This window comes from Polypterus senegalus, chromosome 10 (genome assembly GCF_016835505.1).
Source record: "Polypterus senegalus isolate Bchr_013 chromosome 10, ASM1683550v1, whole genome shotgun sequence".
Lineage (NCBI taxonomy): Eukaryota > Metazoa > Chordata > Cladistia > Polypteriformes > Polypteridae > Polypterus > Polypterus senegalus.
Window position 1 is genome coordinate 79,418,165 of NC_053163.1, and position 27,039 is coordinate 79,445,203.

General features: G+C 38.8%; 2 protein-coding genes across 2 annotated transcripts in view; one reads left to right on the forward strand and one right to left on the reverse strand.

Moving 5' to 3' along the window:
* Nucleotides 1-27,039, forward strand: part of LOC120537228 (protein ANTAGONIST OF LIKE HETEROCHROMATIN PROTEIN 1-like) — a 225,070-nt gene that overhangs the window by 26,837 nt on the left and 171,194 nt on the right. The gene's annotated exons all lie outside the window — the stretch shown is intronic.
* Nucleotides 2,197-3,165, reverse strand: LOC120538195 (putative nuclease HARBI1). The gene has a single exon (XM_039767649.1). It carries the CDS (start codon nt 3,163-3,165, stop codon nt 2,197-2,199), a length of 969 nt encoding a protein of 322 aa, XP_039623583.1.

The following is a 27,039-nucleotide window of genomic DNA, read 5'->3' on the forward strand; positions in this document are numbered from 1 at the left end:
GCAGTACAGTATACAGGTTTATCTTTACACTCTTTATTTTTAGGTAATGTATTAAGCTGAGTGTGAAATAAATTAAAGTGTTTTGGGGGTATATTTAGGGTTTAAACTATGAAAATAGGCATTTTTTGAACCACATCCAAAATTCATGGTTTTTCACAATTTGCGGGTGCTTTAGGAAGGTAACCCCCGCGAATTTTGGGGGTGTATTGTGTATCCAAGTGGCCTGTTGTTTTAAAGCTCAGCATAGGTCTTTAACAGAGGGACCATACAAGAGGCCACAATTCAACACAACTGCAGACATAACCAGTATTGATTTTATTGAAAATATCCAACGGAGACTGTAGTCAGCCTCAATAGGAACATCACACCCATCCAATCTTCCTTCTAGGAAAGGACAGAAGGATAAACCTAGCGGGATAACAGGGTTCATCAGAGTCTGGCTGTCCTCTTCCTTAACACTAGAATTACCAGAGCCTACGAGAAAGCTCGTAAATTCGGCCCACTTTAAATCCATTCTCACCTCTCCGTCAGCGTCTTCTGTCCTGTAAATGTGTCGATTAACAGCAAGCAGCCCACCGCTGCAGTTCATTTTGCAAAGAAGTTTCTCAGTGCTCAGCGTTTATCTTCGAGTGAAGTGTTGGAGCTTTATAAGGTAAAATAGTACATCATCATTTGGAATACATACATGTGATGTGTGTTTCGTGTCAACAACAATCTATGTACAACGTAGTTAAAAAACAGAAACGTTTTTCATATTTTAGTAATAATTGAAAAAATGTAGACATGAAGGCCCAGTTTCCCGTTAAGGGCTTAAAATAAACCAGGACTAGGCTAATTCTACTTAAATTAATCCACACTAAACAACTGACTTTCTGAGATGTTGCTTAAGTTTGGATTAACTAGTTCTAGACTACAGAGTCTCAGATTAAGGTAATCAAGGACAAGTGAGATCATCTTTTGGAAACCCGATTAGATTAATGGCATGCACATGTGGCTAAGGAGAGGTTGCTATAAAAACCTGGTATGGAATACTTGTAATTCATTAGTCTTAAGGAGTGTGTGGAACAGGAGTCATTACACTTAACCAAAAAATGGATAAAGACAAAAGAAAATGCTCAAAAAACTTCAGTGAATTTGAGAAGACCCTTTTTAAACAAATTGTATCAAACTATCCTGTAATTGAAAACAAACAGCATGATTCAGGTACAGAAAACAAGAAGAAGAAAGCATGGATTTCCATATTGAATGAATTCAACTCAAATGAAAAAGTAACCAAACGGACACTCCAACAAGTTCAGGTATGATTTATTGTTGCCCCATTCTTACAAAACAGTAAATTATAAATGTTTTCATCAATGAAATGTAAAAAGAAAACAATATTATGTAGAACTCCAACTTCAGAGTGTATATTATCTTGTAAAGGTCCTGTGGAAAAACATAAAAATAAACCTGAAAAAAACAACTGCTGCTACGCGTCAAGAGCGTTTCAAGACAGGTGGGGGACTTCCAGTTCCACCAGACACAGAGGAGTTGGGGGACTTGTTGGCTGGGATTATTGAAAGTCAGCAACCCCTGGAAGGTATTCCAGATGATGACCATTCTCATTTACAGTAACATGTGTTATCCCATCCAACATGCAGTAATTAAATGCAAGTCATGTCTTGTAACAAAAATGACGTAATGACCTTTATTGTTGAAGTCAAATGTAGTACTAGATTTTTTCTTCCATACAAAGATGACCTGATCTTCACCCAGGACTTGGGGGGCGCAGGGAACAGTCAAGAGGCTCAAATGAATCCATCAGCAGCCAGCACCAACATGCAGCAGCATCCAGTCTCCTGCGGTAGCATTAGTCAGCATCCAGCAGTCTCTAATCCAGGCAGCAGGTCAAGAGGGAAAAGGATGACCATTCATGAGAAACTTGCCATAGAGTTCCATGAATGTAAATTAAAATATTTAAAAGAAGAACATGAAGTCAAAATGAAAATTCTTCATCTTGAGTTGTCTATGAAAGAGAGAGAGATGAAGCAGCAGCAGTGTCAATTGTCTTTGGAACCAAACCTCAGTTAAATAAAAAAAATTTCCTGAAATTTTTTACCTGTCTATGCCAATCATTTATGTTTTATTCAAGGCACATTTATGAGAAGTGCTGCAAAGCAAAAGCATCTCTGTAAGCAAGTCCATTTCTGTCATTGGCTAGCTCAGGGATGGGGACATGTTGGTCATCATCATCTTCAATATCAGGGTCTGGGCAGCCGCACCTTTAAGAAAATTATGAACCACTGCTGTTGCAATAATAACAATGCAGCACCTCCTAGGTTCAAACCGCAGTGTATTTCGGAGACACTGGAAACGATTCTTCCATACACCAAACATGCGCTCTATTAGCCCTCTGGTGAGAATGTGAGCTTGGTTATAGCGCTGTTGCTCTGGTCTGACTGGATGGGGATAAGGGGTGAACAAGAAGTTTGTCTGCGCATACCCACTGTCACCAAGTAGAATTCCAGAGTGTTGTCTTGCTTCAAACTGAGTATATAAAGAGGAGTTGTGGAAAATCCTTGAGTCATGAGTTGAACCTTTCCAGCGTGCAACAATATTGGAGAACTGCATAGTGGGAGTGCACACTCCTTGTACATTTATTGAAAACCAGTTTTTACGATTTCTGAATTCCTCAGCATCTGCTGTAGAGGGACACTTGATGGGAATGTGGCAGCCATCGATACAAACAATGACTCCAGGGAAGTTCCCATATTCATAGAAATCTACCTTGCAGGTGGCCTGTTCAGCAGCATTTGGGAACTTGATGAAATCCTTTTTCAGTTCACATATAGCACTGCAGACTTTGTGTACTATTTTGCACACTGTTGATTCACCTACACCACACAAATCCCCAGTTTCCCGATGGTAGGTTCCACATGCCAAAAACCTTAAGGTAATTAATATTTGTAAGGAAGGAGAAATAGGGATGCCTCTGACTAAGTCACCTGTAAGCTTGGGCTGCAGCAAACCAATTATTTCTGTTGCATTTTCCTTTGACATACAGAAACGGTCAAGAAAATGTAAATCATCAAAATCATTTAGTGGGTTGCTCCTGTCTTTTAGCAACCTTCTTTCTGGTCTTGGTGGTGGTCTCTTACTGTCATTGAAATAGTCAAGGTAATCCATTTTTTGCTACTGTGGACATGAGCCTTGAGGCAAGCAGTTTTTAATCTGAGGTTAAACCTGCTTCTGACCAGGTTTAATTAAAGACTTAATTTAGATCTGGATTAGGTCTAATTCTACTTCTAGAAATCCAATTGTTTAAGTCAAGACTAGTGCAAGTCTGAGACTATTGTAATCCATGTGTGAGAAAGCTACTTCAATAAATCCAGGTTTAAAATGACATTTAGTCTACGACTAGGCTTAATCCCCGTACGGGAAACCGGCCCGAAATGTATAATGTGTGTAGCCTGAATTCCAAATATCAAATAAACACTTTCACAAAAGGTACAAGTATAACAAAACAAGTGCACTTTTATTCAAGAATATAACCGAAGAATAAAGAAAGCAGGTTATGGTAGGCGGTTCATGCGACAGCTTGCGTGGTGCATTGCTAAGAACTGCTGACTCCCAATCAAGAGCTTCTGGTTTCGATGCTGGCAGCTTATCAAGTTTACTTAGAGAGCTGCTATTATCTATATATATACAGTAATTCACTAAGGGCACGCAAGACAGTGAGTGCAAGCAAGACAGAGAGCCCCGCCCGCCAACTCACAGAGCCCCGCCCGTCAACTCTAAGACCATGGGATACGCACGACAGAGCCACGCATGCCAACTGTAACTGTCCTCACCGCGTCCAGCGTCGCCGTTGATGCATGTGCACTGCCTACTCATGTGCCTGCACGCAACAACTCACCAAAAACAGCCTCAGTCGCTTTCGTCTGTGCAAAAGTCCACATGAACCTCTGAGCCACATTGACTTTTAACCACATGCAAGACAGAGAGCCACGACCGCCAACTTACAGAGCCTTCAAAGAAACAGCACAGCTTACAGAGCTTGTCAACGCTACACCGTCCAGATCTAAACACTAGCGTGGTGTATGTGCCCAAAAAAAGTCTAACTGCATTCTCATACCATTGCTTACATACTAAAGTGTCAGCAGGTATTTTTCGTGGCATTACACGTGTAATTTGAAAGCATGCCCTTGATGATCAAACAGAGGAAGCTCTGCAGTATACTTGTGACTTTATGCTGTAGGAAGATAAGTAAATAAATCAAGATGAGTAACATTCAATCTGGCTTTTATATAAGTAACGTATAAATGCTTCTTACGTAAAGGCCATCACAAAACATAATCACAAACATGAGTTTGCACGATATGTTGGCAAGCTCTGTAAGCCGTGCTGTTTCTTTGAAGGACAGGTGATTGGCAGGATGACTCCTGACTTTGTCCTGTATTCAAACGGTGCCATTTTTCATCTTTACACCTGGTGCAGCTGCGTTGTTCTTATATGTGAGTGGACGTCTCTTGCGGGGAGGGCTTCTGTTCTCTTTCTCCGATCTGAGTTCACCTTTGTTATAGCACGTCTTTATTTGAAAGCAGCAGTGTCAGATCAGGGCGAGCTTGAACACGACTGAGAGAATAAAACTGAATAAAAAAAAACGCTAACCTTTATAAGTACCATACATTTACACCGTCTGTTAAGACTCAAATCAAATGTATGCTTTTATTGTATAATAGTAACAATAAGAACAGCTCACTACTCAAAACGTTTATTTTGGGAGACATTAAGAATCAAACCCAGAACTTTCTGAATTGGAGTCAGCTGCTATAACCAGTATACTACCCGAGAAGTCGGGACAACAAGCAACACTAACCTGGTTTCTTTTTTTTCAGTTATAGTCTTGTAGAAAAAAGTGCATTTGTTGTGTTATACTTGTGTCTTTTGTGAAAGTGCTTATTTGATATTTGGACTTCAGTCTTCACACATTATACACTTCATGTCTACATTTTGTTGTTAGTACTAAAACATGGAAAAAGTTTGTCTTTTATGTATTAGTTAGTTAGTTATTAGCACTAAAACATAAGTAACATGATAGTTAGAATTGAATACTAACCCTCACCTATTCTGTTTCTGTTCACGGTACCCAAATGTGGCAATTGGTGCCACGGCCCACCTGCCAAGTTGTTTGCCTGCCTATGGTAAAGTCATCCCTGATGGAGGATCACAGGAATCATGGGAAAGAGGGTCCTTTCATCGGAGCAACGTTTCAGCCATGGAATGGCCAAATGGGGAGGCAGCTTGATGGATGAGGTCTCCAGGACTCTAAAAATATTCAAATCTTATTATGTGATATCATCTACTCTTAAATTCTACTCCGTACTTCTAAAATTTTTATTATTATGCTGTATTAAGGATTTGTTCGGTTCTGTGTATTGTGTTGTATTGACCCCCTTCTTTTGACACCCACTGCACGCCCAATCTACCTGGAAAGGGGTCTCTCTTTGAACTGCCTTTCCTAAGGTTTCTTCCATTTTCCCTACAAGGTTTTTTGGGAGTTTTTCCTTGTCTTCTAAGAGAGTCAAGGCTGGGGGGCTGTCAAGAGACAGGGCCTGTTAAAGCCCATTGTGGCACTTCCTGTGTGATTTTGGGCTATACAAAAATAAACTGTATTGTATTGTATTGTACGTATGTGTTCAACATTTCTGTCATTCTACACTTGTAAAATGCATATGTTCCGAATAACAATATATTTTTTAGCCTAGGTACCTTAATCACTGATAAACAAGGCTTCATTTAGGAGAGGTTTTTGCAGTTTCTCCGGCGGTGGGGGAATGGTATAGCAGGTAGCTTGCTGTTTGGGATTATCAACACATTTACAAGACAAAAGACGCTGAATGGAGACATTTAAGTGGATTTAAGGTGGGCCGGAATTACGAGTTTTCTTGTAAGCTTTGGTAATTCTAGTGTTAATTGTTTACCTGAAGAAGCAAACAGCCTGCTATCCCACCCCCCGCCCCCAACGGAGCTGAGGTCTGTCGTAAAATTCACAGAGCTCTAGTCTCTTTATCTGGCAGTGAGGTGCCTGGAATTGCATAGTGTAAATAATATATCATTATTTGGAATACATACATTTCATGTGTGTTCTGTGTCTACAATGATATGTAAGTGTAGGATGATAGGAACTGCTGAACACATAGCTAAAGCAGAAACTTTTTCCATGTTATACTAATAATGACGTGAAGTATATAATGAGTGAAGACTTTTGTCAAAATATCAAATAAACACATGCACTTTTATTCAAGAATATAACCAAAGAAAAAAAAGCATTCAATTTACATGTTGCTAACAATGAGTTAAAAACCCAAGCTCAAATGTCAATTTTCAGGAAGTTGATATGTATTCTTGAATAGTGCAGAGGTAAGTATTGCCACTTTATAACCCAAAAGTACCGAGTTGGAGACTTGGTGCTCTGTGCTTTGAGTAATGAGCTGCTATTATTATTATTGTTATTATAATAAACACAAACATTTGTTTTGAGTCTGTAATACCCCGTTGAAATTTTGGCTACTTGTAAAAGTTAGCACTTGTTTTTTAATTGTTCAGTTTTATTCTGTTAGTGACATTCATGTGGTACAATGAACTTGCCTCTCCCTCTTTGAGTTGATGGCATTTATCTCCATTCTTTTCACAAGAGCAACAATAACCACAGTTGGTGCTGTCGCTGACACCTGCTCAAAACTATTTGTTATACCAGCAATCAAAGATACGATGTCCCATGACCGCTATCAGACGACCATGCGGCATTTGCGCTTTGACAACAAAGATGTGCATGTAGAATGTATGATAAACGACAAATTTGCTAAAAGCTCGTACATCTGGCAACGTTTTGTTGAGAACTGTGTTTTGAGTTACAAACCAAGGCAAAGACTTTCAGAGTCTGTGGTTTTAAAGCTTATGGATCCATTTCTGGACAAAGGCAGAACCGTAACAACAGTCAGCTTCTTCACAGCGCTTTCTCTGGCTAATACACTGCTGCACCACGGCACAACTCTGCTTGGCACCATAAGTAAAATGGGACTTCCACCTGCAGCTAAAGTCACTTCAGTATGCAAGCAATTTGCCATACTAGTGTTTAGATCTGGCAGTGCCATGCTGGTGGTGTATGCGCCCAAAAAGAAGAAGCCTTTGATTTTAGTCTATAACAGCCGTTGTAAAGTTATAAGATATCGCTGAAGGCATATACACAGACACACAAATGCTGTTTAATCATGTCTTCTTGGTATCTTGTTATCACTTGAATTTTTTGTTATTCAGTTTCATTCTTGAATAAAAGCACACTTGTTTAATTATACCTTTGAGAAAGTATTTATTTTATATTCCAGTAACCACTTGAATGAGATTGAATCTGTCTCTGCCTCTCTCGCACATGCACACACACATTCATACATGAAAACATCACTATTTGAAAACACTATGCCATTTGAACATGATATATCATTTGAGGGTGAGGGGGTGGGATGGCAGGCTGCTTATGCTGATTGACACAATTACAAAACAAAAGACACTGATGAAGAGATGTAAAGGAATTTAAGATGGCCCGGAATTACAAGTTTTTTCGTAGACTTCCGGGATTTTAGTGTTAATGTTCATTTAGAATTTATTGTTATCTGTTGTAATACTATACCATACCATACCATACCGGTTTTCTAAGCCTGCTTAAGCCTGAGCAGGGTGCTGGTTGAGAGGAATTGGGGGAGATGGAGCCTATCCCAGCAAGCAATGGAAGCAAGGTAGGAACAGTCCCCTCACACCCACTAGGGCTAATCTGTTGTAACAGATGTTGTAACAACCCATTCTGCAAATCTTAAATGTATCTTTGCATGGACTTGTTATTTTTGTTTTTTCTTTTAAAAACTGTTACATTTCTTGAATTGTGTTAATAAAAAGTAGAGATTAATTTGTTGATGTATAAAGAGTATTATGGGCTGGCGCCCTGCCTGGGGTTTGTTTACTGCCTTGCGCCCTGTGCTGGTTGGGATTGGCTCCAGCAGACCCCCGTGACCCTGTAGTTAGGATATAGCGGGTTGGATAATGGATGGATGGATATAGAGTATTATATATTTGTGCAAATATACCTGCTTCTTATACATCATCGTAACATCTGGATATAAAAATGCTTTCTTTCAACTGCCTGCCTAGTGTCCTTTCTGAAAATACTGTACTTCATTGCTGTTTTAAAACGGAAATGAATATATATTTCTAAAAATTTTCTCAATTTATTGAGGAATAAAACAAAGGTTAAGAGATGCTTCCTTTTTAATGTAACTTTCTATTTTGTTAAACTTAAAAGTGTTAAGAGAATGTATTTTTTTCTTCAAATAGGCTATATGCACATGGTAGTGCTGTAGTACTTTCGGTGAAATCTCATCCAGCTCATTCACTTCTGTTGTGCATACTGCAGTTGTGATTTTTATTTAGTGGCAAGAATGTCTGAGAAAAAGAAGATTAATTTTCTACAGCTGAACATTTTTGTGCACCTTGATGTCAAGCTTCCAGTAAGTACAACAAGGTGCTTAGTTTTCATACATTTCCCTCCGATACAGAAATCCAATCTAAATGGATCATTGCTTTCTGGAGAGAGAGCTTTACGGTTAATTCCCATACCTGAGTTTACAGCCTGCATTTTAAAAAAGAGGATTTTTGTGAGCCAGGGCAGCGACTCTTGCAGAAGGGAACAGTTCCTGCATTGTTTGAGTGGAACAATTTTTCCGTTCCACTTTCAAGACTGGGAGTTTGGGAGAGGAGAAAGTGATTGATGGAGGATAACACACTGGGTGAGGAAGAGGATAAAAAAATCCTGGACTACGCTTCGGCTCCAGTTCCAATAGTTTTGTCGACCTAGCACTAGATGAAAACATGTATCTCAGAGAGGACATCCTCCAGCAGAGGAAACTAATTAAAACTCTTACAATGAAGCAGTGGTTTGGAATTCACTGTTTTGCTGCTCAGGCAGAGACATTCACTTTTTCTTACAAGATAAGATGTCTAGCAGACTCATATTATTATGTATTGTATCATCAGCACCGAGCACTACAATGGATGGATTGTCTGCTCTTTACATGGCTCTTTGAGGTGACTCGCTAGCCTTAAAAGGATTTCTTGCCTTTTGTAACACTAGTTGGAAATAGCACATTCGACTGTGCAGAGTTGCCGTTTTTATAGGCACTCTTGTTATTGATGTAATGCCAGCTCACTGTTTTGGGGACTCATCCCTGGCTGATATAACTTGTCCAGTGCCATTGCAGTATTACGCTTACACACATATTCAACTGTCCCTGAATAAAATTTAATGTCTAATTATTGAAAGTCTGTTTTTTTTTAAAGAAGCCTAATGTAATCCCATATTGGTCCCATGTAAATTCATAGTAGACACAAGCTTTTAATATGTCCTCCTCTTTAACACCTGATGTTTTGCATGTTTATTTGAATGAAGCCTCAGTGTCAGTATCAGAAAACTACAGAACATCATCATGAGTGATAATTTTGTTGAAAAGGATGATGTCAAATGGTGATGACATTCATTCTCTGATCTGGCCTGGGACTAATATATTTCACAACTCTGAGGCAGGAAAAAGTTTTATCCTAGTCAGGAGAAATTTAAGGCCACTTTTTATACAGAACTGTGTCAGCTCAACCATATTCTTACAATATCTTGTTTAAATGGCTCTCTTGAGGTCATTCCACAGAATTGCTATTGGGTTAAGGCCTGCACCTTGACCGGGCCACTCCAAAAGGTGGAATTTTTTTTTTAAAAATAGCAGATTTACTTTGATGTTTACAGTCCTTATCCTGTTGCATCATCCAGCTTCTGCTGACCTTCTGCTGGGAGACAGTCACCCTGTCCTTATCCTGTAGGATACCTTGATAAACTGGGAATTCATTTACTCAATTTACTCATACCAAATTATGATTCTCACTTCTCTGTAATTCACCATTGGGATGATGTTTTTATGTTGGTATATGGTGTCCTTTTAATGCCATATTTACTGCTACAGTATATATTCTTCCTTAACAATTTAGCCTTACCTTCATCAGTCCACAAAAATTTTCCCAGTGTCATTGTGGAGCGTCAGCATGGCCTTTGGTAAACTTCAGGCAAGCAGTAATGTTTTTGGAGTGCAGTAGCTTCCTCCTTAGTATCCTGCCATGAACACCAAGCCTGTTCAATGTTTTGTGTATAGTAGGGTCATGAACAGAGAGGTTAACCTGTTCCAAAGATTTCTTCAAGCCTTTAGCTGTAGCTTAATGACGCTTTTTACCTTATGGAGCATTCTGTGTTGTGTGTTTCGAGTAATCTTGGAGTAATCACTTCCATTTATACAGTTTGTCTAATTGTGGAAATATGAATATCTAAACTCTTTGAAATGACTTTGTAATCCTTTCTATAGGTCAAAATAAATTTAAACCACATCTCCAATCTCTTTTAAATTATATAACTTCAGGTTCGGTAACTCCTGACTCCAGTTAGCTTCTGTTGAAATCTCTGGCTAGAAGTTTAAAATGTTTTGCCAACCCAGATCTTTGAACATTTGAATGATGGATTCAATATACTGTATACAAGCACATCATGATAATTTGTGTGTTATTAGTTAAAACAAATCATGTTTATTAATTATTGTAATTTATATGAAGATCAGATCATATTTTAAGACAATTATATGCATAAATGTGGTTATTTCCAAAGGGTTCACATACTTATTCTTGCCACTTTACCACTGTATAGGCAAATATGTATAGCATGATAAACTGTATATTGCAAAGGCTGATAAACAGATAAGCAGGACACAAATACACAAGACCCTCCCCAGGAAAAGTGAGATGAGCTGAGCATGTCTTTCACCTTTCAGCTTTAACTATCCCGGATTTTTCTCTGGTTCGCAGATTTCTGCGGACAATGGGTCTTTTAATTTATGGTACATGCTTCCTCAGTTGGTTTGCCCAGTTGGTTTCATACAAGGGACGCTATTGGCGGATGGCTGAGAAGCTACCCAATCAGAGCACGTATTACGTATTAAATAAAACTCCTCAATGATATACGATATGCTTCCCACGCGGTGCTTCGCATAATTAAAAGCTCTAACAGCACGTATTGATTTTTGATTGTTTGCTTTTCTCAGTCTCTCTCTCACTCTTTCTGATATTTTCTGCTCCTGACGGTGGGGGTGTGAGCAGAGAAGCTGTTTGCCTAGAGGATACGGACGCTCCTCTAAAAAATGCGGAAAGACTACCTTCACATTGCTCCCTTCCTTGTGGCCGCTTTATTGTGGTGCTTCGCATACTTAAAAGCCCAACAGCACGTATTGATTTTTGATTGTTTGCTTTTCTTTTTTTTTGCTCTCTGACATTCTCTGCTCCTGACATGAACTCCTTTGAAGAGGAACATTTGTTTGCATTCTTTTAATTTTGAGAAAGAACTGTCATCTCTGTCTTGTCATGGAGCACAGTTTAAAGTTTTGACTAAAGGGTGTTATTTCATGTCTAGAGGGCTCTAATAATGTTAAAAAATGTAAACAGCTTTTCTATGCTCTAACTGCGAAAATATTAGATTTATAAATAAAGAATCCTACTTCGTAGACATTAATTTATCGCGGTAGAGTCTGGAACGGATTAACCACGAAAAGCGAGGGTTTACTGTATAACTGTGCAGAGAATATTTATAAACAGTGTTGGAGAGTTTATAAGGGCTTAAAATATATAAAAATAACCATACAAACATATGGTTTCTACTTCATGGATTTTCACCTATAGCGGGGGGTTCTGGAAAGCAACCCCCGTGATCGAAGAGGGATTACTGCATTCAGAATGAAATAATAATATGTGTGCCTTTGCTACAAAGCAGATTTAAATGCTGCTTACTATTTATATGTTAAAAAGGATCATGAGAATAGTTTTAAAATACATATGGAACATGGAAGCAAAATAAGAGGAAAAAAAAACAATAAAAAAACTGGCATTTTCTTGTTATTCTTCAACCTCATCCAGTTCTTGGCCTATCAAGCTCTGAGCAGTTTTTCTCGTTACATTTACAAGAAAAAGGTTATGTATTTTCTTAACTAATTAGAGGAATACATATTGTGGCCGACAGCTGGGACACCCCTGTGGTGGAAGGACCAGGGGAGAGGACATATTCTAGGCAATACCTCCCCCAGAACACAAGAGGGCAAACCCCCCTGAACTGCTTTGGAGCCTGGACAGTCCCGGAGTCCTGGACTGTAGCAATTCCAAAACACCTGGAAGTGCTGTCAGAAGAGGATCCGGGTGCACCTGGAATACTTCCGGGTGTCTGTGCAGCACTTCCGCTGCACTCAGGAATGCTGCTGGAAGAGGATCAAAGAGCATCTGGTGCACTTCCGGGTGCACTATAAAGGAGGCCGCCTCACTCCATTTGAGGAGCCAAAATCTGAAAGGTTGAGGACAATGCTTGCTGGTAGAGGAGTGGTAGAGAAGACTGAGAAAGAGAGAAAGAGGAGATTTGTGTGCTGTAAGAGCAAGAAAAGGGATTAACGTGTGTTGCTTTTGGACTTGTATCTCTGTGCCTCTGTGTTCGAGTTTGGGGAGCAGTATGGTCCCAATATTCCACAATATTCTCTGGGTTACCAACTACTATACTAGAAGAAAGTTTACAGATTTAGAAGTTAAATTTAATTTGGTAAATAACTGCACTGTTGATTTGTTAAAAGCGACATTATTTTGCAATGAAGATTAAGCATAGTTAAACACATGTGAACAGAATAAAAATATAGAATGATTTTCTTACTGAAGTTTCTAGTCAGTGTTTAAGGAAAAAGTGTATTTGGAAAAATGTGAAGAACTGCATTGAAAGGCAAAAATGAAAACATCCACTGGCTGATGGTATGCACCAAAAAACAAAATACAAACCAAACCAGTCAAATGGCATTATAAAAACAAAGAAAAATACAGTCAGATATTCAAGTAGTAAACAAACAATTTGAAATATTTATTTTAATATGAATATTTGTAGTTGTTGAGTTTAAAATCATCAGAAATTCTCATTTTAAATCTGTAGAAATCTGGAAATCTGTTATGAGGAGCAGCTTTGGGGTGCCGCTAATCAAACAGCTTTGAAATCTGTGCAGCTTACATTACACTTCAATATTCATTTAAAAGCCAAATTAGACTTGATTAGATTCTGACACATGTTGGGATTTTTTTAGAAGTGTCAGTTCATTGTGATGAATCCTAAATGAATAAATCCAATATAATTTTATAATTCACAAGTAAAGGTAAATTTGTGTAATTGAGTTGGTTGCAATTTTTCAAAAGATTACTCAGAATTACCAATCTTTTCACTTTCTAAATTGAAGATCTCAGTTGTGGATATAGTTGGAGAATTGTACGTTAACATTTGAGATCACAACTGCAATGGTTCCAATGTACATCCTTTATTCAGCACATCTGAGTGAGCCCTGCCATTTGAACAACTCGAGGTCACTATGAAAAATGTTTGTGCTTATGAATACTGAGATAACTTGGATAACATAGCTGTAAAAGTTATCTTGTTACATGATTAAGAGAATAGCTTAGTCCATCTCACACCCTATAGCTTGTATGGATATGAAAGGTACCAAAATCTTTGGACAGATTAATGTCTTGGCAAAACATCTGAGCATTGAATAAGCACTACATATATAGACCCTACAGTAAATGAAAGAATTAAACACATAGTATAAATAAGTATACAGACTAATGCATAAAAATAATGCCAGTTCCCTTGCAATACAGAGCCAGAAGCTAAGCAAAACTAACCTGGGTGTAGACCTGAACCAGTTTGTGCTGTGGGACACACACAAAGTGCATTTACAAACTCCTTCTAATTCCTACAGAAGCACAGAGTATTTAAAATCACCAATACAAGTCAAATCATACATTTAGACTGTGTGATGATATTGAAGTTCTGAGGGGAAACATGCATATACAATGCTGGATTAAGCATTTGGAATAACAGCAAAGCTAGCACCATGTTGTCTCTCCAGCTGATACAGAAGATTTGACTACAAAAAGGAAATTATGTCCTTTTCAGAAAGCCACACATTTCTACTTTGTTCTCACATTTCATAAATCAAAGCTATCCTTGAAGAGAGAGTATATGAAACAAGTGAAACTTGCGGCCAAAGATTATAGAGAAGCCAACTGTCCAATAATAGATATTTATGTAAATTAATTAACAAAACTACTGCCTAAAAGGCTTTAAAAACTGTTTTGTTCCTTATATGCAACAAGACTGCATAATTTGATCCTGACACCAACAGCGTGTATACATTTCACCTTATACTGTATATGTTTTTTTTTTTATTTATTTAATTGGCATGACCTTTTTGCACCAGACAGGTTGGTCATTTTCATACCCCATGTATGCCAGCCATTGTTAACCAGTGACATCACACTGCTCCTAGATTTACTAGCCAAATGGGTTCCTCTATCATTGGAAATCTCTTCATTGATTTATTCATTTAAGACGGTCAGTGCAAGGTTATCCTTGAAATAGTGAGTAATTGCATGCAGTGACCTGGAAATTACAATTACAAGTATTTCTTTTGACTATCAGGTTGGTGTATGCAAGTCACTCTTTCCAAGGAGTTCCTTCTGCCATAGTTGGATGCATACTGCACATGAATCTTATTAATGATAATTTCCCAGCCTAATTACCCCTAACCTTCCAAGACATGAACAGTAAGAATCATTATAAACTAAGCTGATGAAAGGCATGCGAGTTTAAAAGGATTGAAACATTTTAGTAACGTTCCAATCCACATTAAAGTTTTTGCTATGCAGTGGCTTGCCTTTTCCCCTTCTTTGTATGAAACCACCAACCCTGGATGTGTAATTCACCTTGACAGCTCATATACAGAATCTACCAAACTATTTTTCTTGGGCTGTTCCATTTATGGCATTTGTTTTCATCCAATAGCATTCAAGTTATAGCTCCTTTGTGTACCTTTTAAAACCCTTTTTTTTTTTTTTTGCTGTTTTGGCACTAAATGCCTAGATACAGTATTTTTACAGAAGAGATAAAATGTATTTAGTCACCTAAAAACTAAAAAATAATAATAAAAAAAATATTAGCAGTAACAGCACATAGTTCAGACAAGCATTTTTATCTCTTATTCACAGTTTTCAGCAAAGGCAGGCAAGAGTTTGGGGAAACATCAACATTCATGCATTTTCTTTTTATTACTCTCATGGCAATTTTGCTTCATTAACCTAAAATGTAAAGTTCTAATTAATGTAGAATATTACATAGTGAAGTCCATCATGTAATTCTCCAATCTCCTGCCATAACAATTATAACTGCTATAGCTGGTCATCATTAATAAGATCAAAATAGACAGAGGGCTAAGAACATATCTCAAGAATAATATGTAATTACAATGTAATTAAATGCAGTAATTAAACTACAGTAGCTATGGGCAATCCATTTCAGAATAAAGGCAAAGTAACTTCAGTAAAAGGTATAATATCTGTTTAATTAACCAGAAAGTTTTAGTAACCAGAATTACGGCTGGTATGTTCTCTAGTTCCTTTATAGGTTTATAGGTTTAATGAGTGCTCTACATCATGTAGAAATTGCTGGTTTTCACAGCACTCAAGATCTGTCAGCGCTCACCCATGTGTATTCACCATGGCTACTGTGCAGGAGAAAATTCTAATTTGTGTATTAGGAGAAATGTGGTTCATTTTCATACAGAAGCACAGGATAGGTGATGCCCATCATTTCAGAATTTTACCCACTTAGGCACAGAAATCACTGATTCTTTTCTCTAGCATTTGTTTAACCAGTCTTCATTACCAGCTCTGAAAGCTTGATTGCTCAAAGTGACCCACACTGCATTGAGTCATTCTTTTCTTTGTATACAGTCTTCCAGAATCCTCCCTTCACAAAATTAAGTTACACAAGTCTGTTAATTACTCGGCTCCAGGGTCTTTTTGCTGCCTTCAACTTTTCCAACACAAATCCAGCTATTCCACTGCTTTACCTATCTTCATCTTTTCAGAGCTCATTCCTTCTATTTTCTCACAATTAATTTCTTGATCCCATTTGTTCTCCTTACACAGTGATATACTTTACGGTATCCTCATTCCTGTTATGACTTATGACTCCACAGAACAATGACATATTAAGTATATCTCTCCACAGATATCTGTTTTAGTATATCAAAAAACCATTTTAATATAGTTTTTAGCTGCCTTGTGCCCTGTGTTGGCTGGGATTGGCTCCAGCAGACCCCCGTGACCCTGTAGTTAGGATGTAGCGGGTTAGATAATGTTTAGCTTTTTAAACATGAACTAGATAGATAGATAGATAGATAGATAGATAGATAGATAGATAGATAGATAGATAGATAGATAGATACTTTATTAATCCCAAGGGGAAATTCATACTATTGTTTAGCCAGCATGTCTCAACTCAGACTACTTAGGCAAAGATAGCTAAGCAAGCCTAGCTACATGGAGAAACATAAAAAAATACTGTGTTTTTTAGTTCTCTGAAACATGGTTCACTGTAAGACACTAGATGCTGCAATATAGCCAATTGGCCTTCTGGGGATCTGACTGAACTGTCAGATAAAAGTAAAGGAGGACGTGTATGTATTATGTTGAACAATACATGGTGCACAAATGTTAAAATTGTATTTTAAAAACTGTTCACATGATCTGGAATATTTGATGATCAAGTGTTGTTGATTGTATCCTCTGAGTTTTTCTCCACTGCCTCTCCAAGCACCTACCATGCTCGAGCTTTTGCTTCCACAACCACTTTTGCTGTATTCCTTTTTAGGGTGTTGGTACCTCGATTCAGGAGATCTGTGTTTTTCTGGTTGCTGTATAAACAAATCAACGTGTAAAATGAATTGTACAACATTAATACTAAAGGCATTTATAGTTGCAGGGGACTTCAACAAAGCAAAATTATACAATGTTTACCCAAAATATGATCAGCATTTCACTTGTCCTACAAAGGGTTCTAACACTCTGGATCACTGCTACACCTAAATCAAGATCCTTGCATGTCACCTTATAAACAGGAACTGAACGGTTAGCAGTCAGCAAGAAAACTGTTTCATTGCTGAACTAAAGAGATGAAGGAAAGGCTGCAGTACTGTTTTAATTGTGTTAACTGGAATACATTTAGAGGTTTCCCATCAGATCTGCAAGCAAACATCATAATGAGGTTCATCAAAAAATGAGCAGGATTTTATCTGTTTTTCAGGAGAGGCTATTTGCTTTAGGGACAATTACAGGCAGACATAAATAAGCTGCCCTAAATAAAAGCATCTGCTATATAGAAAAATAAATAAATAACAACAACATACAATGTCAAACTTAAAATATATTAAAAAAGACCTACAAATCACTAAAGGAACAGTTGCTCTATAACATCCGTAATGCAAATGACAACAGCATTAACTGGAAAGCTTATGAATACATAAGATCAAGAGTTAAAAGGGAAATTAGAAATGCAAAAAAGCAGCTCTGGTAGATTTTTTTCTAATAATGCAAATGTCAACTTAAAAGGTTATTTGAGGATTTTAGCAATCAGAGAAGAGTCAAGGTGGAGGTGAAATGTCTAAAACAGCATGGGGAAATAATATCATATTACCTTAAATTTAAGATGCATCTTTGCTTTCTTTTGTCTCTATAAAATCATATTAGATTTTTCATAGAACCAATGTGAAAGGCTGTGCTTTGGATGTTTTATGCTAACATTCAGCATGTATATCACAGAAGCCAAAGAGAAGTCAGCCTAAATAATAAAATACACCGACTCTAGAACCCATTTAATCCTTACTTTAATTTTCATCACAACAGATTAACTTCCCTTTCTTCTGCTTACACTTATTTGCTATGCTAAATACCAAAGAAATTCAGAAATTATAAGCTATCGATGATTAGTTTGTTTTTTTAACCAAATATTGCTCTGTATTACAAGCGTTTTTTGATCTCATCTTAAATCCACTTCACTGCCCCTCAGAAAAAAATGAATTATCAGCATCAGACACAGCAGAGTGATGTGATAAACTAAAATATGCACCTAAACAGAATTTTAATAGGACTGTCAGTCTGTGGGTATTAGATTTTGTCATTCCTTCATTTATGTGGTCCCATTTTCTTGATAAAAAAAGACATATTATAGAAATCACATAGATTTTTTTTTTCTTTCTGAATTGCAGGATACAGATAGAGTGCACAATAATAACAATATAACATAACATGACATAAACCCTTTTAATACAATTCTCGGGGCCGTTGTCTATTGCAAAAGGATTGCATTCAAGGCAGGAATTAGCTCTGCACGGGGCGCAACTTTATCACTATGCCCAACTGGACACACACACACACTCACGCACGCTCACACACACTGGGACGATTTAAAATAATGAATTAACATACGGGACATGTCTGGGTGTGGTAGAAAGACTGATAAACTTTAGGATTTTACAGATTAAGGAAAAAACTCCAGAGGGATAATAACAGAGTATGACATTTGAATCCAAAATGCTGTCTCTTTGAGGTGTCACCCACCATAATAATAAACTTGATTAAATTACATAATAGTATTGAGACTTCTACAAATGAATTAAAGTATATAGTTTTGAGTTGACCAGTTAATTCTGAGACATATATGCTTTTCATTACTTGTAAAACAACAAAGATTTTATGCAATATAGCATAATATTGTCATGCACTGGCACACTATTCAGGGCTATTTCCTTCTTGCTCCCAGTATTGCAAGGATATGTTTCAGTCACCCAAACTGGACTATGTGGGTTATAGAATGTTACATTATATTATGTTATATTATAATATTTCTTAGCGTCTCACACCTATTAAATAACTGTACAAATAAGAAGTCTTGAAATTATTTAAATATGCAGAAGACAACTTATAAAAATAACAATGATAGGAAACGTTTACATAATTCAGTTATCCAAAAAAGCCTCAAAAATAAAAAAATAAGATTTAAAAATGTACACTGTAAACGTACATTTTTATACTTAAATCTATCTTAAGATTTGACAGAATTTGATAAAGATTAGTTCTCCAGCTATTTCACCTCAACTGGAAAAATTGTGGAGCATCCTACCCAATTGACAATAATTTTTGATCTTGCTATGGTATCTGAATTTGGTAAAGTAAAATGAACTCAAATAAGAATTAATCGAGCTAAAGTAAAAATGTGGCACCATTTCCTTTACATGCACTTTTTTTGCAACCTCCACGAATAATCTTAGATCTTTTTCTTCTGCCTCAAGTTACTGACATGTCATTGACTGGAGGAGGGGGGAGATGAGTTAAATGATTTACTGGGTAGGAGGAATACTGAAAATAAAATAAACAAAATTGCATGATGCAACTTTAATCAGCTATTGTTATGCTTTTATAAACCACAGAAAAAAGTTCATACTAAAGATAAAATAGAATAGAAAATGATTGTTAGTCAATATGACTTTGGACAAGAGAGGTATTGTTATATTAATATCCTGAAAGTTTGTGAGGAAGCAACAAAAACACTTTATGGCAGAACAGCCTATGGTATCCTTGATTTAAAAAAAAAGCTTTTATAAGATACTCAACTGAGAGAATAAAATGTCACAAGTGATTTACCACATGATCTTCATATCAGTATATTTTTTGAACACAAACATTCACATTGTGGTGGAAGTGTCAAAAAGCAGAGATCATTTACACCAATAACAACATTTTGCTAAAATATGCATTGTGGCAGACACCTGGAGGATGGAAGGGTGGGGAGAGAGGCAATGCTTTCCCCGGGACATGAGAGGGCAGCCCCCCCGGCCACGGGATTGGAGCTTGGAAGCTCAACCTTGTTGGGGCCCATGGCCACCGCCGGGTGGTGCCTGGATGATTCCGGAAGAGAATCCAGGCACACCTCGAGTGCTTCCGGGTGCCCATGCAGCACTTCCTCCACACCAGGAAGTTCTGCAGGAAGAGAGTTAGGGAGCACCTGGAGCACATCCTGGTGCATTATAAAGGCAGCAGAAGAGAAAAAAGGAGAAAGAGAAAAGTTAAAATAAAGAAGGGACTGAGCCTATTTGTGGGGATTTCTGCACTGTGTGCTGAAAAAGAAGAAAATAAAAAGTGTGCCGGTTGTGTAGGTCTGTGTCGGGTTGGGTGGCTGGTACGCTCCCTACAGGTGTCACAGTATACAAGTATTTGAGGAAGAGGAACTCAAACGCAGAGTTGAAAAAAAGAATACAGTATGTTGTAAATAAATTCTGTTGTGACAAAAAGGTTGAGAAGAATGTGTGCATGTCTCTCTGTCTTTCTTTCCTAACATCACAAATGGAAGAGAAAGACCATCATTCCAATCTAGGAAACTGGGGGTTTCCCCAGGCAATGTTTAACACAGCGTTAATTGTAATTTATATAAAAATCTAAAAAACAGTGTGGATTAATGGGCACGCTAGAATCTGTATAACCCTGCAGACAGTATTCAAATAAGGGCTGGGGGCTGATAACATGATAAAAAAAAGATTTTGCAAGCAGGGAGTATTAACAATTTATAAACTAGAAAGTATATCTCTTCAAAGGTATGGGAGCAGTAACTGACTCATGACATCCTACAATTAAAAAACAATACTCTACTGTTTAACAGAAAAAGTATACCTGCAGAACTTACAAATAAAAAAATAATGCTTTTTGAACAGAGCAGACGATAGTCAAAATGAGTATTGAGCTCCCAAAGGATTCCTTGTTTAATATTGATGTCCTGAGGACAAAAGTAGGAGCACAATCATGCACAAAAATGATATGGCTTTTAGCCACAGTTGATAAGGCATCAATTGGAGAAGTTCTGTCCCAAACCATAGCTGGCCCAGAAGTAAACACAGACTCCCAGTTGCATGTTCGGTTAAACAGTGACTGGACTGGAAAGGGTGAGCCTTCTGGCAATGTGGAGAAGTAATGTCAGAGGTCTTCCAGGGACTTCTCCTCTGTTTAGAGGGGGACAAACAAAACAAGTAAGTAATAGTGTCACACTCTTATCCTTCCCTGTATCTTCCATTCTTCCATAGTCTGTAAAACCTCCCCACGCTCTTGTGTCTAATGACTTACACCATAAAGTATTCTTGTGACATCATGACTGGAATATTACAGATTTGGCATTATTAAAGAAAGATAAAGTTCTAGAAGAACTTCAGAGAAGTGTTACAGTACAGTGTAGGAAATTATTGAAAATGACAATCTGTTTAGTTCATGCAAAAGGAAAGAAGTATTTACTTAAAGGAAATTAGTATCTTGTTTTTTTTTAAAGTAAACCAATATATTCCTCAACAAAAAAACCTAAAGGTAAATTGTGCAATGCATTTCTTCAACCTAAAGGACAAACATATGAAACAAATTTCCAAACAAATTATATTTACATTTATTTGCTTAACAGATGCTTTTAGAGGTAAACATAATTTAATGAGTAATATTAGGCTAGGGCCTGTTTGTTCAGCGAGTGTAATAGGACAGGTAACAAAATTTGATTGCCACAAGTGAAAAGATGTAGTAACATTTACAAACATAGATTACAATCTATAAACAAATTAACTAAGAATATAAAGTATCACAGCACAATGTCTACCCCCTTTCATTTAGACAGATTCACAGAACAGAAATACAATGAGGGAGTCAGCAATACAGATGGAGATGGGCAGCCCATTCAACCAACTCGGAACCACACCGGAAAAGAGTCTGGATTGAGACTTGATGCCATGCAGAGGTGGCATCACTAGATGCTGTTCCCTGGCAGACCCAAGTGGGCAAGAAGGTGCATAGCACTTCACCAGTGTCTCCATATATTCATGCAAGGATCAGGGATTTGAACTTAATGCATACTGCTACACAGAGCCAATGTAGTGACCTGAAGAGAGGAGTGACATGTGCCCATCGCAGCTGGTTAAATACAAGATCTACCTCTGTACTCTGGATCACATGTACCTTGGTACCACACATGAGTACTTCTGCCAGAAGTGAGTTGCAGTAGTCCAGACATGACAGGACCAAAGCCTGGACTAGACATTGTGCTGTAAAACTCTGTCAGATAAGGTCTGATCTTGCAGATGTTGTAAAGCGCAAACTTGCATGAACAAGAAACAGTAGAAATGTGGTCAGAAAAAGATCACCACCCCAAGGTTGTAAACTGACCTGGCCTGTGTTAGCAACAGTGAGCCATGATGTACAGAGATGGAGAACTGAAAAGACTGGCTGGCCAGGATCACAAGAAGCTCATTTTTTGTCATGTTGAGCTGTAGGTGGTGGTCCTTCAATCAGTATGAGATATCAGTAAGAAATGCAGACAGTCTAGCTGATAATGCATTGTCCTCTGGTGAGAATGACAAGTACAGCTGTGTATCATCAGTTGGATGATGGAGCCCAATGAGGTTATGTACAGAGAGAAGAGGACCTAGTACCGATCCTTGGGGTGCACCAGTGCATGACTGGTGTACCTTTGACAACAGTCTTCGCTAGGACACACAGTAGGATCTGCCTGAAATGTAGGATTTAAACCATCTGAGAGCAGTCCAAGTGAGACCAAGGTCAGAGAGGGTGGCAAGAAGGATGTTGTGGTTGACCGTGTCAATGGCAGAAGAGAGATCTAGTAGAATCAAGACTGAGGACATTTTGGTAGCTCTGGCACAGCATAGCTGGTCGACTACAGTCAATAGAGCCGTCTCAATCAAGTGGTACCTCTTGAAGCCGGACTGGTTGGTATTGAGCAATCCATTCTGAATAAGGAAGGTTAGAAACAGCACCTTCAAGTGTTTTGAAAAGAAAAGATAGCAGAGAGACAAACCTGTAGTTGTTAACTTGGGATGGACTGATTTTTGTTTTGTTTTTTTCTGAAATGGGGTTATCATAGCATATTTGAAGATATTAGGGAATGTTGCTGAGCTAAGTGAGATATTAATGAGGTATGTAATTGCAGGAATGACAGAAGAGGAGATGGCCTGAAGGAGATGTGATTGAATAGGATTGAGTGAACAGGGAGTGGGGTGATTGAAAAGGAGGTTGGAAACATCAGTGGTAAACAGTGGAGAGAATGTTTGGTCCTGCTTGGAAGGAGGCATAATAGGTGGCAGTGAGGGTGAGAACTGACAGCTGAAAAAAGGTGGCAAAATCATCAGCAGACAAGGAGGTTGGGGGAGGATGTGGAGCAGGGTAAAGAACGGAAGTGAAAGCAGAGAACAGAGAGCATGTGTCAGTGGTGCTGTTAAATCTAGTCTGGTAGAACATTTCTTAGCATTCATGGTGGCAAAAGAAAAGTATGCAAGAAGGGAGTGATACTTAGCCAGGTCTGTCTGAGCTTTGGACTTCCTCTATTTCCTTTCAGCTGTTCTGATCGTGGTCTGTTGATTGCTGAATGCTTCGGAAAGCAAGGGACAGGAGGACTTTTCGTGGACAGGCCTGGAAAAGAGAGGGGAAAAACTGTCAAGACAGGAAGACAGAGTCAAGTATAGGGTCTCTGTGGCAGTGTTGGTGTCAAGAGAAGAGAAGTGGTCAGGAGGAGGGAGAGCAGAGGAAACTATGGAACAAAAATGGGTGCGAAACAGAAAGCAGAGGTGTCAGTGGAAGGATACAGTTAGAAGAGGAAAGCAGCAGAGAGAAGTGAATGAAAAAGTGGTCAGACAAGTGTAGAGCAACAACAGTTGCATTTGTAGGAGTGCAGTTCCAAGAAAGAACAAGGTCAAGCAGATTGCCAGCCTTGTGAGTGTGTGGGGTGTGGAGCTGTGTGATGCTGAAGTAGGAATGAAGTGTGAGGAAGTCAGCAGCAGGGGGGTTGTCCAGGTGGATGTTCAGGTTCCCAAGAATTAGAAGTGGGCTGCCCTCATCTGGGAGAGAAGAGAGCAGTCCATCCAGCTTGTCAAGGAAGATGTCGAGCAAACCTGCAGGGTGATAAACAACAACAATTGCCATGTTAATTAGAGAGGAGACAGTAGTAGCATTGAATTCAAAGGCAGTCAAATTGAATGCACTGCCCAGAAGGGTGAATTTCCAGCACTTCGATATAATAATACCTGTCCCCCCACTGCTACCAGTGGAGCGACAAGAGTGGGAGAGGTTGAAGGCAGATGGAAGTGCTGTAGGTGTTACTGTGTTTTAAGGCTGAATCAAAGTCTCTGTCAGAGCCAGCACTTGGAGACCCCTTTGGGTGGCAAAAGCTAGACTGGCAGTTCCATAAGCTGAAGAAGAAGAGGGTGACTGAAGTGGTGGCTTGACACACCAGACGAAGGTTGTCTGGGTTTTTCCCTCTCCTCTTAAATGGGTGACAGAAATATGTTGTGTTAAGGAAATAAAGGATATTGAAAGGAAAGAAAAAGGTACCTTAGTCAGGTGGGAATATCCGTTGCCTTGTCCGGTGTCCTTGCTTTGTGGACTCGGGGTCTTACCGGTGTTTACACTAGGAGGGCTGCCCACAAGGGCAGCCGCTAGCACTAATGCTTGCACAAATTACTCCTTAAGTAGGGAGAAGCAGCGAGCCCAGCTGCCAGTGACCAAGCAATTAGCAAGACAAAGCAAGGGGGTGGCACTCTTTAAACAGAACAAAACTAGGCAGTAAGCCATTAACAAAGAAAGATCCACCGGCAGAATTATTGCAAAAAGAAAAGCTGAAAATGAAGTTAATAACGATAAAATAACTATATACAAAGAATGATAAGTTCAACACTAGTACAATCACTAAAAGAAAGCAAACCTGAAAACACTTACCTTCTAAAGCTGATGCCTAAGAACCCAGAAGTTGCACACCTTTTCTTTAAAATACCACCTTTATGACATTCAACTTACAGTATATCAATATTATTAATTACAGTAAACCCTCGTTTCCAACGGTTAATCTGTTCCAGACTAAACCGTGATAAATGAATTTTCACGAAGTAGGATTCTTTATTTATAAATATTTTCGCAGTTTGAGTATAGAAAACCTGTTTACGACCTTCTAAATAAGTTTTTTAACATTATTAGAGCCCTCTAGACATGAAATAACACCCTTTAGTCACCATTACACTCGTATTACCCAATATATTAGATAAAATAAGAGAAAATAAGACATATTAGACATTACAAATATCATATTATTACTAGGCTCAACCACCTTTTAAGGCGACCGACTTTTATCCTCAATTTGTGTGTGCTCCATGTGTACATCAGGCATGTAAGTGTAAGGAATGAGAACATCAAAGTGCCCATTCATAACATCTCCCGAAAACCTATGTTTTTTTTTTATCCCCTTGAGTGCCTGTCCAAAGTCGTACAATGTCAGCTCGAATCTGTATCGCTAAAGACGGAGTTTCATGCACTAAATAAGCTATAAATGAGAATAAGCAAGCACCATCTCTCCTGATATTTACTACGCGGTGAGGCATTTGTACTCCATCAACATGAATTATTTCCAGAGATATAATTTTGTCTATTTTTCCAGCGCATCGCGCACAAAAGCAAGGGAATGATGGGAGCACCAGAACTCTGCTCACATCGCGTCGCTTCGTACCACAAGCCGCAAGTTGTAAGTCTGTGATAAGCGGAATACCGCTACGCTTTGCACTCACGGGACGGAAGGACAATCCCGACCACTTTTATATAGTAGACTAGCAGACCTGGCATGCTTCGCTGCACGTTTAACTGGCTAGTTTCGGCAGCGTATCAGGATTTTTCCAATCTAGACGTCCTGTCTTTTTCAGATTCTTTTAACCGCCTGGTTTCGGCAGCCAATCGTCCTTTTCCCAATCTAGAAATCCTGTCTTCTTTAGATTCGTTTAACCGCCTGATTTTGGCAGCGAATCGTTTTTTTCTAACGTAGAAGTCATTTCTTGTTGAGATTCGTTTAATTGCCTGGTTTTGGCAGCCAAGCGCTTTTTTTCCAACCTAGAAGACCTCTCTTGAGATCTGTTTAATGGCCTCGTTGATTGCATGTCTTCCAAGGTAGTTTCAATACCCATTTCTTGCACGGAGTCTTCTCCCCTTTTATGAGTGACTGCGTGTACTAAACAGTAAATTACTAAAGGAGAAACTACTAAACACTAAGGAAAAAGAACGCAAAACCGCGTCAGCTGGGGAGCTCAGCGGAGCTCAGCTCGGAGCGAAATGAAGTGAATGGGAAGGGAGTTGATCACGTGACTCCCCCGCCCGCCTTAACTCTCAATCCCTCCACAAAAACACAAACAGTCTCTCGGATTCCAAATCTCCTTTATATATATATATAGATTATTGTACTGTACATTTAATTACACACAACCACTAACCTATGAAGGCACCACCTCAGTAGGAGAGTCTTCAGGTGGTGCAGCATCTTCAGCAGTTGCGTCATTGTCTTCTTCTGCTAAAGGAGTACTAGGAGTAGGCAGTGGGTGTCTGGGTGTGCAGCTGAAGAACATCTTGATAGGCAGTTGCTGGCGCTGTCTTTTCATATGCGTGAGGAGGCTTTTGTAGGGTATTGCCATCTTTGATCATATCCAAGAGTTTCATCTTCTCCTGGATAGTAAGCATCTTCCTCCGACACTTAGTTTTATTGTCAGAAGGCTTTGAAAAAGCAGCACGTTTAGGAGCCATCGTGGGGCTTAGATAAAAGTTCTCAGAAAGAACATGCGTACTGACATAAGCATGTGTGAGAAAAAATTGCGATAGAGTGAAGCCGCGAAAGTCGAAGCGTGATATAGCGAGGGATCACTGTATATACATTTAAATAACAGTCAGTCATCGTCCAACCCACTATATCCTAACATAGGGTCACGGGGGTCTGCTGGAGCCAATCCCAGCCATCACAGGGCGCAAGGCAGGAACAAAATCTGGGCAGGGCGCCAACCCACCACAGGGCACACACACACATCAAGCACACACTAGGGACAATTTTAGGATCGCCAATGCACCTAACCTGCATGTCTTTGGACTGTGGGAGGAAACCAGAGCACCTGGAGGAAACCCACGCAGACACGGGGAGAATATGCAAACTCCAGGCAGGGAGGACCTGGG

Coding starts and splice junctions, on each gene's coding strand:
- LOC120538195 (XM_039767649.1), bottom strand. CDS start 3,165: ATGGATTACCTTGACTATTTCAATGACAGTAAGAGACCACCACCAAGA.